The sequence below is a fragment of the Hylobates moloch genome, unplaced genomic scaffold (genome assembly GCF_009828535.3).
Source record: "Hylobates moloch isolate HMO894 unplaced genomic scaffold, HMol_V3 SCAFFOLD_17, whole genome shotgun sequence".
NCBI lineage: Eukaryota > Metazoa > Chordata > Mammalia > Primates > Hylobatidae > Hylobates > Hylobates moloch.
Genome location: NW_026652292.1, coordinates 83100348 through 83114931, shown reverse-complemented (window position 1 = coordinate 83114931; position 14584 = coordinate 83100348). Strand labels below are relative to the sequence as shown.

Sequence of the window (14584 nt, the reverse complement as noted above, 5' to 3'; positions counted from 1 at the left end):
TCAGAGAAATACCAGTGATGACAGATTGGGAGCAAATTAACAAAATGTTAACATTTGGGGAATCTGGGCAAGGGAGATGTTGGAGTTTTTTTTTTTTTTAATACTGTTCTTACAATTTTTTCTGTGTGCTTGAAGTATTTTCAAAATAAATTATTTTTAAAAACTAAGTTGTTTTAAATACTGTTCTTACAATTTTTTCTGTGCTTGAAATATTTTCAAAATAAATTATTTTAAAAAACTAAGTTGGTTTTTAAAATACTATTCTTACAATTTTTTCTGTGTGCTTGAAGTATTTTCAAAATAAATTATTAAAAAAACTCATCTTACAACATACCTCAAGATAAACTCCAAAGAATTTGGAAGAAGGTAAACATTAAAAACTAGAAGAATTCTGTTCTGTGAAAGATAATGTCAAGAGAACAAAGGACAAGCCACAAAATGGAAGAAAGTATTTTCAAGACACATATTTATCTGATAAGGAAATGTCATGCAAAAAAAGGACACGCAAAAAAGAAATGTCATCCAAAATATACACAGGACTCTTAAAACTCAACAATAAGAAAACAATCCAATTAAAAAATGGGCCAAATACCTTAACAGACACTTCAGCAAAGAAGATATGCAGATGAAAAATCAGCATAAGATGCTCCTAGTCATATGTTATCAACGAAATGCAAAATAAAACAGCAAGATACCACTACATACCTATCAGCTGGCCGAAATCCAGAACGCTGACATCATCAAATGTGAGGATGTGGAGCAACAGGAACTCTCGTTTGTTGCTGGTGGGAATGCGAAAAGCTGCTGCCACTTTGGAAGGTAGTTTGGCAATTTCTTTCAAAACTAAACACCCTCTCACCATCTGATCCAGCATTCACACTCCTTAGTATTTACCCAAAGAGCTGAAAATATGTCTACACAAAACCCTGGCACATGGACATCTATAGCAGCTTAATTCATAATTGCCTAAACTTGGAAGCAACCAAGATGCCCTTCAGTAGGTGAATGGATAAACTACGATACATCCAGATAATGGAATATTATTCAGTGACTAAAAAAATGAGCTAGCAAACCATGCGAAGAGATGGAGGAACCGTAAGTGCGTGTTGCTAAAGTGAAAGGAGTCAATCTGAGAAGCCACATACTGTATAATTCCAACTCCAGGATAGTCTGAAAAACGGACCGTAAAAAGATCAGTGGCTGTCAAGGGTTGGTGGGAGGTGGGGGAAGGATGAACAGGTGGCGCACAGAGGATTTTTAGGGCGTGGCACTATTCCATATGCTGCTACGATGGGGGATACATGTCACTATATATTTGTTCAAACACACAGAACATACACCACCCAGAGTGAACCCTAATGTAAACCATGGACTGTGGGTGATAATGATGTGTTCATGTCGGATCATCAGTTTTAACACATGGACTGCCCTGGTGGAGGATGAGGATGATGGGGGAGCTGTGTGTGTGTGGAGTCAGGGGGTATGTGGGAAATCTGTACCTTCCTTTTTTTTTTTTTTCTGAGACGGAGTCTCGCTCTGTTGCCGAAGCTGGAAAGCTGGAGTGCAGTGGCACAATCTTGGCTCACTGCAAGCTCCACCTCCTGGGTTCACGCCATTCTCCTGCCTCAGCCTCTCCGAGTAGCTGGGACTACAGGCGCCCGCCACCACGCCCGGCTAATTTTTTGTATTTTTTTAGTAGAAATGGGGTTTCATCGTGGTCTCGATCTCCTGACCTTGTGATCCGCCCGCCTCAGCCTCCCAAAGTGCTGGGATTACAAGCGTGAGCCACCGCGCCCGGCCGAAATCTGTACCTTCCTTTCAATTTTTCTGTGAACCTAAAACTGCTCCAAGAAAAAGTTTTAAAAACCACCCACTTAGAAAAAAATGATTTAGGTATGTGAAAAAAACCTCCCTGAGCATGAGAACCTATAAAATAAAAGGGATAGTAACAATAGATATGAGTATATAAAAATATTAAGTCTCTAAAATTCAAAGGTCAAATATAAAATTACAAAGCAAATTGGGTAAAAGGTTAATATCCTGCACACTGAGGGCTTCCACATAAATGACAAAGGAATAAAGCATATAATTCATAGAAAAACACAGAGGAATAAATTTAAAACACTCAGAATCATTAATAGTCACATAAATGCAAGTTAAAATGACTATTTCCTTTCAAATTGGCAAAGAGGAAACACAGCAGACACAGTGGGTGTTCTGAGCATGTCCAGGGTGCCCTCAGCCTGCTGGAACAGAAACAAGGCAGCCCTTTGTACCTCAGCATACATTGGAAGTGTTTAGAGTTGGTGTGCTCCCCGTGCCTTCCAGAACTGAATGCTAGGGGAGGACAGACGTCTATGCAGAAACATGGTGAACCTCTGGAAACAACACACTCTCCGGGAACGGGGGCTTAGACAAGGCCAACCATGGGATGAAACAGAAAGAAGCTGTTAGACGTGGCCTTGTGGGAAGATGCGGGAGACAGTGTGCGGGGAGGTGGCCTGTGTGGGCTGAGGTCGATGTGTGCTGAGGGGTGAGGGAGGGATTCACTTTGAAAATGGACCAGCAATTCAAAGCCAATTACCAGGAAGCAAACCCAGTGACACTATTTTTGTCTAAAACCAAGAGGACATAGAACGCAAAGGAGCCAGTTATCTCCTGTGACTTGTTACACGGTCCTCAGGAGCTTCTCCCTGGAAGGACTCAAAAGCTGCACCATTTTGGTAAATATGTAGCCTCCCATGCACCTGGAGGAAGGACAACACTCCCTTGGGTGGGTTCTGACGGCTTTGATTAAACATGACCTTTCAGGGAACATATTTTAATTGATACGTGTATCGATCTGAGGTAAGGTTACAGGAAATTTTACTTACCCATGCGTCCATCTTGCGGCGGACTAATCATGGAGATTCTCGCAGGGCCGGCTGCTATCTCGGACTAAGAATGCAACAAGAAAACAATGGATAAAATTCCAATATTGCGGCTTACGAGATTCGGACTCCCACTGTCTGTTAGGAACACATTTCTGGGAACCCCATCTCCCTCATCTTTATCGCCCTCTGACAAGTTCCTAACTTGATTCTGTGGTTCATCTCCCGACTCTGCCTGCTGGTGTCAGAGGGGGTGTGGGTGGGTATTACCTGTTTGATTCCCTCTGTTCCACCAGGGCCTAAAACAGTGAACGGGTAAAGGGCTCTACTAGGAATTTTAGGTGAAAAAAACAAAGTTTGCGGCTGATGTTAGAAAATGTGAAATCCTGAGTAAATCATTCTTGGGTGCATAATTTTGTCACCTTGAAATCCAGATGCTGACGGACAGGGTGGAGCTAATGCCGCTCAGAGCTGTGTGTGCTGGGCCCTCCTCTGTGCCCACCCTTCACCCTATCCAGCAACCACGAGGCCGCTTCTGCCACCGTCCCTCCTCCACCCACAGGAACCTGTGAACCCAGAGCTGCCAGCGCAGGTTCTGAGACTGGTAAGGGAGGCTGCTCTGCTCTGAGCTCCTGCTGCCTCTCAGTGCGACTTGGGGGCATGACAAGGTGCTATTTCTAGTCGCTGCCCCTTTCTGGGCTCGTTCTTCTGGCTCTCCACTCACTGCTGGCATCTCCTGTTCCCAGGCTCCTTGCCTCACCCCGCTGGTCCTCAGGCTCTGCCGTCATCAACTGTGCCCTGCCAAGACCTCTGTTGCCCACCTTCCTGGCTTTTGCCCCCGGCACAGCCACCCCACAGATCCTTTAATCTACAGGCCCTTCCAGTACACCATGGAAGCCCCTCTGTGTCCTCGTGGCCTCACTACCAGCACAGGTGTGCCCTGCTCCAGGGACACTCTCTGCCACACCCTTGGCCCTGCCCTGCCAGTCCTCCACTCCTGCTCGCTGGCAAGACTCTAACCTTGGAAGGACGGACCCCCCTGCTTGGCACGGCCCTCTGAGCTGCCTGCAGGCCAGCTTTCTCATGGAGTTGTCCCCTGAGCACATTCCCCATCCACCTGAAGCTCATGACCTCACTCCTACCCCCAAGAGACAGAATCTTGTGCAATCGGGAGCTTTTGTCTCTGTACCTTTAGCCTCTGCCTGCCATCCTGTGAACACCAGACATATTCCTGCCTCATCAGGACAGGCTCCAGGTACTTCCTTTCACCTGCCTGGAGTGCTGCTATGCCATCATTTCTGGATCCTTCCCATCCGCTAGGATGTCTTCAATATCACGTTCATCCTAAGAACCCCCGTGACATCACTGGCCCTTTGAACTACGTTCCATTTGCTGCTCCATTTAGAGAAAATCTCTGCAGAGTGTTCGAGTGCTGGTGTCTTTCCCCGTCCTGGTGCTGACTGACAGCTGTGAGTTACAGAAGAGAGCGGTGCAAACCTTTCTTGCCCATGGGCCATCGCAGACTTGGCTGGGCAAGACGCTGGTTCCTGCCACGTGGGAGGGGCTGTGTACGCACTGGTGTGCTCACATCTGCATTTGGCTGCCTACACGCATGTTTGCTCTTTGGATTCTCCTTTAAACCAGTTTTCACATTTAACTGGTGTATTAGGCCATTCTTGCACTGCGATAAATACCAGAGACTGTGTAGTTCAAAAAGAAAAGAGGTTTAACTGGCTCATGCTTCTGAGGGCCGTACAGGAAGCACGGCAACAGCTGCTTCTGGGGAGGCCTCAGGAGGCTACAATCAGGGTGGGAGGCCAAGGGCGGGCAGGCACATTGCAGGGTGAGCAGGCAAGAGACTGGGGGGCGGTGCCACATGCTTTTAACCTGCCAGATCTCGTGAGAACTCACCCACCATGGCAAAGACAGCACCAGCCATCAGGGATCTGCCCCCATGACCCAAACTTCTGCTACCAGGCCCCACCTCGAGCACTGGGGATTATAATTCCACATGAGATTCGGGCAGGGACAAATATCTAAACTATATCAGCTGGTTTCCCTCATTAAGTCATAACTTTTTTTTTTTTTGAGACAAGGTTTCACTGTCGTCCAGGCTGGAGTGCAGTGGGGCAGTCACAGCTCACTGCAGCCTCAATCTCCTGGTGGTGATCCTCCCACCTCGGCTTCTCAGTAGCTGAGACTACAGGTGTGCACCACCATGCCCAGCTAATTTTTTGTAGAGATGGGGTCTTGCCATGTCGCCCAGGCTCAAGGGATCTGCCTGACTCAGCTCCCAAAGTGTTAGGATTACAGGCGTGAGGTACTGTGCCTGGCCAACTCATAAGTTGAAGGAAGTATGTGGATGGTATTCATTTTGTATTTGTGAGTCATTATTTTACCTTTTCAAAAAGATGTTAATCCTGGTCAATTTTACATAATAGAAAATGCCGTGCTCATTTAAGGTTAACAGGCTTAACTTAGAAATTATCCCACCAAGCCCGATACCTTAGTCAACACTTTCATCTCCATGTGAAGGCAGACTCTCCCTCGCCTTCCCGGGCACCTTGTCCAGGAGGGTGGGGGCCTTAGGCTCTGCTTCCCCTCCTCCCCAGCGCCAGCAGCCTGAAGTCCCCAGGCCTGGAGCAGAAAGGGTGGAGGAGGAAGGAAAAGAACCAATGCCCTCTGGGCAGGCCCAGCTGTGCCCCAGGCGCTGTCATGGGATGGCGCTGGCTTTGCTTCTCCGAGTCCACCCAGTGAGAGACCCTTGCACTGTGGCCCTCCCTCTGACGAGCCTTTGGGGCAGGAACCCCACCAGGAGCACCCCCGATAATGCTCTTTCCCAGGCAGCCCTGGACAGTGTGGGAGGTTCACCTCGAAGGAGGCCTGCACACTGCTCTCTGCAGGCCAGAGTGAGACCTCAGTCTGCACAGGCAACAGGTAGTGTCCCAGAACCTCTGCTCAGGCTGAGGGTTACCAGAGCACCTCTCACTCTAGGCCATCATGTGGGGCAGGGAGGACAGGAGCTCTTTACAAAGGAACTGCTACACATATCCACTCCAGGGTGACAAGGCGTTTCAGGAGGTGAAAAGTTGGTTTTAGACACTTTCCTTGAAACTTGCATTCTAGTGTGGCACAGGGGTTGGCAAACTATGGCCTGCAGCCTGTTTTTGTTAGTGAAGTTTTATTATAACACAGTCATGGTCATGCCTATTAGCTTCCGTACTTTCTATGGTTGCTTTTGCAATTCCATTACAGAGTTGAGTAGCTGTGATGGACTGTCTGGTCTGCAAAGTCCAATTACTATCTGGCCCTTTAAAAAAATGTGTGCCGGCTGGGCTGTAATCCCAGCACTTTGGGAGGCTGAGGTGGGCAGATCACGAGGTCAGGAGTTCGAGACCAGCCTGACCAATATGGTGAAACCACGTCTCTACTAAAAATACAAAAATTAGCCAGGCATGGTGACGTGCGCCTGTAGTCCCAGCTACTCGGGAGGCTGAGGCAGGAGAATTCCTTGAACCCAGGAGGCGGAGGTTGCAGTGGGCCGAGATCTCGCCACTGCACTCCAGCCTATAGACAACAGAGTGAGACTCTGTCTCAAACAAACAAACAAACAAACAAAAAACAAAAGACAATATGTGCCCATGTCTGGTCTTTGCCCCTCAGGAACTTTGATTCATTACATTCTCGTTCCTCAGCAATAATTTCCAACAGTAGCACCAGGTGAAGTGCCAATCAATTTAGCCTGCCAGTCTTTTCTTTCTTTTTTCTCTTTTTTTAGAGACAGGGTCTCACTATGTTGCCCAGGCTGGTCTTAAACTCCTGGGCTCAAGTGATCCATCCTCCTTGGCCTCCCAAAGTGCTGAGGTTACAGGCATGAGCCCGACATGCCTGCTGCGTGCAGTCTTCTGTATTCTCTATCCTCCTCAATTACTCAGATCCTAAGGAAAGGTAGAAAGCTGACCTGACAGAACCAAGTTCTTCCTCCTTAAGCCCTGGGGACTTGGAGGCTGTGAGTTCATCCGTGAAACAAGGCCCTAGTGCACCAAAGGACAGCTGGAAGCAGGTGTCCAGCCTTGGGGGAGCCAAGGCAGGTGGTGGGGACCTACAGGGACCTGGGGGAGGGTTCCATAAGAGCTTCCAGAGGGGCCTGAGGGGGCAGGTGGGGTCCTCGGTGTGGGCCAGTTGTCTAGGGAGGAGGTGCACCCACGAGGAAGTGTGTCCCTCTGGAAGCACGGCTCCAGTGTTGCCGGTAGATGTGGGCGTGGCCATGAGGATGGGGGAGGTGAGCTGGGCAGGGAGAGGATGCGTGTACTTGACCCAACTGCCAAGGAACTGGAGTTTCTCTTTCACCGAAGCTGTGGCAGCTCTTCGTTCCCTACTGAATCCAGTTCTGCCTTCTTATCCCGACTCCAGGTTCCTCCATCATCTGGTCCCAGGTGTGATTACTCATGTCACAGGGCTGCTGGGACGACTGAGTTCATATCTATAAAGGGCTCGGAACAGTGCTTGCCAATGAGCCACACTGTGTCGCACAACCGGAAGCAACACATAAATCAAATAAGCCAATAACTGGCACTGTGGAACACAGGCATTCACTGCCGCTAGAACCCACTCGGTTTTCCTGCCTTTGCTCCTTGGCCCCCTCCTGCCCCACAGGCTTCTCAAGTCCTGATCCCTCCCATGGGGTGCAGCTCACTCTGCCCTGAGTCCTTCCCAAACTGCCTCCTCTCTCCCGTTTCCGAGCTGCCTGGTGTGTGGCCGATGTGGTGCATCTGGCGCTGAGCTCTGCCCACCCGGGCAGACGACGGGAGAGCTGGGCCTGGACTCTCCCTGAGTTCTGGGCAATTTCCTCTGGTCTTGCTTCTCTCCAGCTTGAAGTTGTTGCTTCCTGTTTCCCAGAGTCCTTAGCTTTTCTGACCCATTTCTTTTCCTGGGCTGACAAAGTTTACTGTTGTCTTCTTCAGCACTGTTTGTCACTTCATGAGACAGCAAGTGAAGGCAGGTAAAGTACAGGGCCACCAGCTTTGCTGCCGTTTCTCCTTGACACCAACAGAGACCGACAGGGACCAGCACAGGACCAACATGGGACCAGCAGAGGATCAACGCAGGATCAACACAGAACCAACACAGGACCAATACAGGGTCAACACAGGACCAACATAGGACCAATACAGGGTCAACACAGGACCAACACAGGGTCAACACAGGACCAACATAGGACCAATACAGGGTCAACACAAGACCAACATGGGACCAACACGGGACCAACATAGGGTCAACATAGGACCAACATGGGACCTGCACGGGAACAACGCAGGAACAACACAGGACCTGCGTGGGACCCTGCCACACTCCATCTGCATTTGCTTTTGTTTCTCCAGATGCAACTGCAGTCCTGGCCATTCAGGCAGAACAGGAGCGTTCTCATGACCCAGCTTATAGCCACAGCCCACCCCTCTCACCCACGGGACCAGCACAGGATGTGGGAGCCAGCACACGATGCGGGGGCGCTGTGCAAAGTCTGTCTACTGTTGCACGAGACGTTATGTTTTTCAGTACTGAGGAAAATGGGAAATGCCACATGTCTGGTATATAGAGGAACTCGGCAGGAGAGATGCACTTACTTTTCTAATCGGAGAAGGAGAGAGATCAACTTCCATCGACTCCAGTCTGTTAAACACATAGTGAAAGGCTTTGAGTGAGCCCAGGACTTACCTATAACAACGTCAGTTGAAATACACACATGACGAGACCATGAGTAAATGTCTAAATCTTCCTCTAGCTTTGTGCTGCAGCCAGAGTTTAGCCACTTAGGCATCTGATCACTGCCATTTTCCTCCCTCTTTAGGGCCACCTACCATCCGCACTGGGATGTAGCCTCTCTAGGACACAGAGGCCACTGGCCGGCCCATCCTGGCTGGGCTCTCCCTGGCATTCCACTCTTGCACCTCTGCACACTCGGCTTCTCCCTCCAGACCACCCCTTGTCTTCTCTCTGCCAACACCTGCCTGGAGCCTGCTGGACTAGGACGTTCTGAGAGTGGGATCCCGAATTGACTTCTGTTATCACTTGCGCCTGGCCACACATACCACACCGTGCACGCTCAGTACGCACTAGTTCCTTCATTTGCCAAAGGCAGACAGGAAAACATCGGATTCCTTTTGCGTTGGCCCCCTCCTAGCCCTGCCATCCTTATGGCTCGTGATCTCTGCGGAAAGAGGCTCACTCTTTTCCAACAGCTCCAGCAAGAGTCCCAGGGATGACTCCCATTAGTCCAGCCTGGCTGGAGTGAATTCTTCTAATTTTAGGTGGCCTCAACATTCATTTTGAAGACAGGTTTAACTTTCTCATACCAGAGGCAGAGCTCAGTCACCTTCAACAGTTTCCAGTTCTCCACCCCCTCCCAGTGTCTCAGTGTGGTCCATCCGGACACTTGCCTTCCAGTGGCCACCTCCCTGTGGGAGGGTGGACAAAACCCACTTGGCTGGCCCCGCTGACCCCTCACCCTGTGCCACAGTGACGCCCTCAGTCACAGCGGGACCCCGTGGAGCTTTCGCCTGCCTGCTCTAAACCCACCAATTAAAACTCCCCACGGGAAACCTGCCTGGATGATGCCCTGAGCCCCAATGAAGGTGCTGGCCCACGGGGCCCCCTCTCTGCCTGAGCCTTCTTTCCTGCCTCTTGCTACCTGTGGACAGAGCACTGTCCTCCCCACGCATGGTGCCCTCTCCGTCCAGGACCTGTAAGTAATAAATCTGAATGTGTTTCCTGTCACAGGGGTGGACTGAATTCGTGCCTTCCATCTGAAGAGCTAGGAGCTACCCCAGGCCGGGTTTTCTCTGGGACGCTGGAGGGAACATGAGGTTGGGCTCCCTGTGCCAGAGTGATGGCCAGGCAGGCATAGCCTGGAGATGGGGCAGACACAAGCCACAGGACATCTGCCAGTATGAACGTTTCCTGTGTGAGGGACCCCCAGCCATGGGTTGGGTAATAGGTTCAGACCATCCCCCAGGTGAAAGAAGGATTCCATGAAAGGCACACCAGGTCAGCCCCTTAATTTCCTGTTAGGGCAGGGCTGTCAGCTGCCGGGCACTGGAATCCCAGTTGGCAGTGGGTGGGGGGGGAAGGGGGCACGCAGAACACGGGGTCACATGATCATTCCCAAACCAATCACTGTAGCTGCAGGGATGGAGTGCTCTGATTGGCCAGCCTGGATCACACAGTTTGGGACCTGAGCCTCACAGGGATATGAAATAAGTACCAAAATGAGTTGATGTCCAGTCAATTGTCTGGATTAGCAAAATCTGGGGACTTGGAGAGGGGATGGGGTTGGGATGGGAAGGGAGGTACAGAAGCGGAAAGACCTGTGGGTCCTGTGATTTCTGCGAGCGACCCACACACCTGTCGGGGGTTGATGAGTGAGGTGGCAGCAGGCATCCGTGTGGTTTTGCTGGAAGAGTGATGAGGAAAATGCCAATGTCAGGGCACACAGTGTGATTTAGCAACATGCATCTCTATTTTGTTCTCTTTCTGGCATGATTTTACTTACTTGAAACTGAACTTTTTATTGTGCTGAAAGCTGTTTGTTGTGATGATCTCATACTAAATAGATGGAGAAAAGGTATTGAATTAAACCATAAAAACTGACTTCCCCCCAGGCCATTCCAACTGAAAGTGTAAGAAGGCTCTGAATCAGTGAAATGTTCTTACTGGGTTTGGAAAGGGCATTTCACATGAATTCAGCAGTTCCCAAAGCGTTCTGTGAGTCCCACGGCCCTGCTCCTCCCCAGTGCTGAAGCCAAGTGAACTCAACACCCCACTGCCATTTACATCACTGGCTCTTACAACTGCAACTGTCACTCAGCACATGGCCACCACAGGTGTTAAAGGTGTGAAATTAAGACCTGACAACAGGAGCCACTAATGCACCAGCTTTGAAAGGCCACTAAGAGGCCAGCCATGGTGCCTCATGTCCATCATCCCAACACTTTGGGAGGCAGGGGTGGGAGGATTGCTTGAGTCCAGGAGTTGGAGGCTACAGTGAGCCGTGATTGTACTACTGCACTCCTGCTTGGGTGACAGAGCAAGAACTCGTTTCAAAAAAGGGAAAGGAAGGGGAAATGGAAGGGAAAGAAAAGAGAAAAGAAAGAAAAACAGGCTAGCAAGAGAAATATGGACAAGTTACTTGGTCATGTTTTCCGGTCTAGCAACCCTAGACTGATCTCCACGACGGCCGGTAGCAGAGACCGCCTGCTGTGCCCCCGACTCCCGGCCACAGAAGGCTGCTGCACCTGGGTCCTCTCTGCCTCACGGGGCCTGGTGGACATGCTGAGACGCACATGTAAGACTGAGGGAGCGTGTCTGTTTCTGCGGACACACTGAGGTGCATGACTGCAGATGAGGGGTGGGGCTGTCTCCTGGCACCGAGTGCCTGTCTATGCTGGCTGGGTTTTGAGGTACGAACAGTCTGCCCTCAGCAGTTTCAGTTTGGGACCAAGCTAGCTACGAATAGGCAGTTGCGCAACAGCTCAACCACTCGGGCCTCTGCTCTGCAGTCACCTCCTAGAGCCTGCCCTGGCACTGCCCCTCAACCTCTTCACCCAGAGTCACTTACCCTGACAGCCTGTGTCCCGGCCTGACATACAAGCTCACTTTCTGCCTCCTCTCCCCCACACAGAAGCTCCCAGAGGACGGGCACTTGGCTTGTTTGGCTTACTCCGAATTGCCAGCCCCCAGAACAGCGCTGAGAATGCACCTGGTGCTCAGTAAACACTGGCTGCCTTGCGTGGCTGACTGTGGTGGGTGGAAGTACCTGAGCCTTCTGCGTCTGGCAGGGCTGTGGCCTGGCTCCTCTGAAGGGCACTTGCTCCTGCTTCCAGACCACTCTAAAACACACTTTGTTTAGTGGGAGCAAGAGGACGATGACAAAAACAACAACAAAAGTGGGTGGCATGAACACCACAGTGAGGCTGGGCAAGACGGGGTTGGGGGCGCAGCGGTCTGGGGCGGGTCAGCCAGGCTGGCAGAGCACATGGGAATCCTCTCTCGAGGAAAATGCAGGCAATACCAGGTATGTAGAGAGTGGGATTGACCTGTGCAACCTCACCAGAGATCAGCAGAAATATACCTCCTCCAGCGAGAGTGGAAGAAAAGAAGGCAGATTTGGATTCCTGAGGATATCAGGTAAGGAAAATAAAAAGGCTGCCTGTGAAATGACTACATAAAAGACGAAGATGCAACAATGAGCAAGGACTATTTTCCAAATGGTGAAATGAGCAGGAATGTTCTAGAAATGTTAACTGTAATGGACAGAACAAAAACTCAATGGGGGCCGGGTGTGATGGCTCACACCTGTAATCCTAGCACTTTGGGAGGCTGAGGTGGGCGGATCACCTGAGGTCAGGAGTTAAGAGACCAGCCTGGTCAACATGGTGAAGCCCCGTCTCTACTAAAAATACAAAAGTTAGCTGAGCGTGATGGTGCTGTAATCCCAGCTACTCAGGAGGCTGAGGCAAGACAATCGCTTGAACCCGGGAGGTGGAGGTTGCGGTGAGCTGAGATCGTGCCACTGCACTCCAGCCTGGGTGACAGAGCGAGACTCAGTCTCAAAAACAAACAAACAAACTCAGTGGGGTTCACTGGCGTAACTTGAAAATCAGGGAGCTGGAAGAAGCAACCTGTGTGGTTGTGACCAGTTGGCCTAAGATGACGGAGATCACAGCAGAGGCTGACGTGGAAGGCGGGGAGCTGCAGGTTGTGGCTGGGGATGCAGAGGGTGCTACTTGAAAAGATAATGGGCAGGAATTTTACAGAATTGATGCAAAACATGAATCCACAGAATGAAAGAAAATGGAAGGAGAAGGAGAAGCTGAAAGTTAATTCCATACTTTGATGCATTTTTTTGTTTTTTGTTTTTTTTGAGAGATGGAGTTTTGCTCGTTACCCAGGCTGGAGTGCAATGGCGTGATCTTGGCTCACTGCAACCTCCGCCTCCCGAGTCCAAGAGATTCTCCTGCCTCAGGCTCCTGAATAGCTGGGATTACAGGTGTGCACCACCACACCTGGCTAATTGTGTATTTTTTTTTTTAGTAGAGATGGGGTTTCTCCATGCTGGTCAGGTTGGACTCAAACTCCCGACCTCAGGTGATCTGCCCACCTTGGCCTCCCAAAATGCTGGGATTACAGGTGTGAGCCACCGTGCCCAGCCTCTTTGATGCATTTTAAGTATCTGCCTTTCCTCTTGTGATGCTTTAAAGGAGGAATTTGCAAACGTTTCTGCAAAGGGCTAGCTAGTAAATGTAGGAGGCTTTGCTGTCCACATAAGGTCTCTGTTGCAATGTGTTTACAATCTTCTAAAAATGTAAAAGCCATGGTCAGCTTGGCGGCTACATGAAAATACATTGTGGCCGGGTGCAGTGGCTCACATCAGTCATTGCAGCACTTTGGGATGCTGAGGCAGAGGATCACTTGGGCTCAGGAGTCCAAGACTAGCCTGGGTAACATAGTGAGACCCCATCTCCACACAAAATAAAAAAAATTAGCTGGGTGTGGTGGTGCGTGCCTGTGGTCCCAGCTACTTGGGAGGCAGAGGCAGCAGAATCACCTGAGCTTTGGGAGGTCGAGGTGTGAGCTGAGATCATGTCACTGCACTCCAGCCTGGGTGACAGAGAAAGACCCTGTCTCAAAAAAAAAAAAGCGAAGGAAAGGAAGGAGAAGAGAATACACTGCAGGCTGGATTTGGCCTGGAGTTTGCTTGCTGACACCTGGAACACACCCTTCACAACACAAGCCCATGGCAACTCTTAGAACCCAAAGTAACGACAGGGGAAAGAATCCCTCTTCACCAGAGGCAATCAGAACCTCGTGTCAGGAGCAGCGCCACCAGCCAGTGTGACTGGCGTCCCCAGCTTCCCTCAGGCCCCAGGGCCCCAGTGAGGCCATGCCATGCTCAGCTTCCTGACACAGCAGGGAGGCGGGCACCTGCACACACGCTGGAGGCTCACCCGCTCCTACACACACAGCCAATGGGAGGCAGACAGGGCTCCTGACTCCTCGACCACCACGTTAGTATGCAGCCAGCAAACGGGGGCTTGTGACTATTCAGCACGTCTCGTAAAATCTAAGGCATCGCTGAGCGTAGGATGTGCTGCATCTATGTATTACCATGGTAACTGAACTCTGGCCTGTTATTGACTCCAAGTTCCAGAAACACTGAATACAGTAAAACTGCATTCAGAACAGAGGCAATACGGCAAAGGCACGGATGAGCTAAAATGCACAAGAAAGGAGGGTTTCAAATGGCTAGATTTTCCAGATATTGAAATGTAATGCTTTAAGTCCCCATTTTGGTTAATCCTAGCAACTCTGGATGTTTCTTCCTAAGATGCATCACCCATTCACAGCAGTGCCTTTATACACAGAATGTGCCACATATATGTATGTGCCTTTTGCAAACGGCTGCGACTCCTGGCAGAAAGCAGGCTGCCAGGCTGCAGGTGGAGTCCCGCAGTCCCTGGCTGCAGGGTCACCCCGCCTGTGCTGGGTCACTCTGAGAGGCTAGGGCCACCTGCTGCTCTCTGAGGCCCCTCACACTGCCTCAGCAATCACTGGGGCACCTGCCCCAAGGGGAAACCATTCATCTCTTTTTCACTTTTTCTTTTTTGTCTCCCTTCTTCCCTTCGGTTTTCCCACAGCATTTGTGCTCTGACGAAAGT

At 50.3% G+C, this 14584-nt stretch overlaps 1 protein-coding gene across 2 annotated transcripts in view; it reads right to left on the bottom strand.

The window, feature by feature from the left end:
- Positions 1-14584, bottom strand: part of RNF212 (ring finger protein 212) — a 49873-nt gene that overhangs the window by 14331 nt on the left and 20958 nt on the right. The window contains exons 6-10 of one of the 2 annotated variants that reach the window (XM_058430150.1): positions 10420-10472; positions 10272-10320; positions 8495-8540; positions 2870-2937; positions 2298-2409 (exon numbers count right to left, since the gene is read on the bottom strand). In XM_058430150.1, the coding sequence (XP_058286133.1) occupies positions 2298-2409; positions 2870-2937; positions 8495-8540; positions 10272-10320; positions 10420-10472 (328 nt within the window). Of the gene's footprint in view, positions 1-2297; positions 2410-2869; positions 2938-8494; positions 8541-10271; positions 10321-10419; positions 10473-14584 lie in introns of those variants that run through there. The other variant, XM_032135365.2, reaches the window with a different exon arrangement.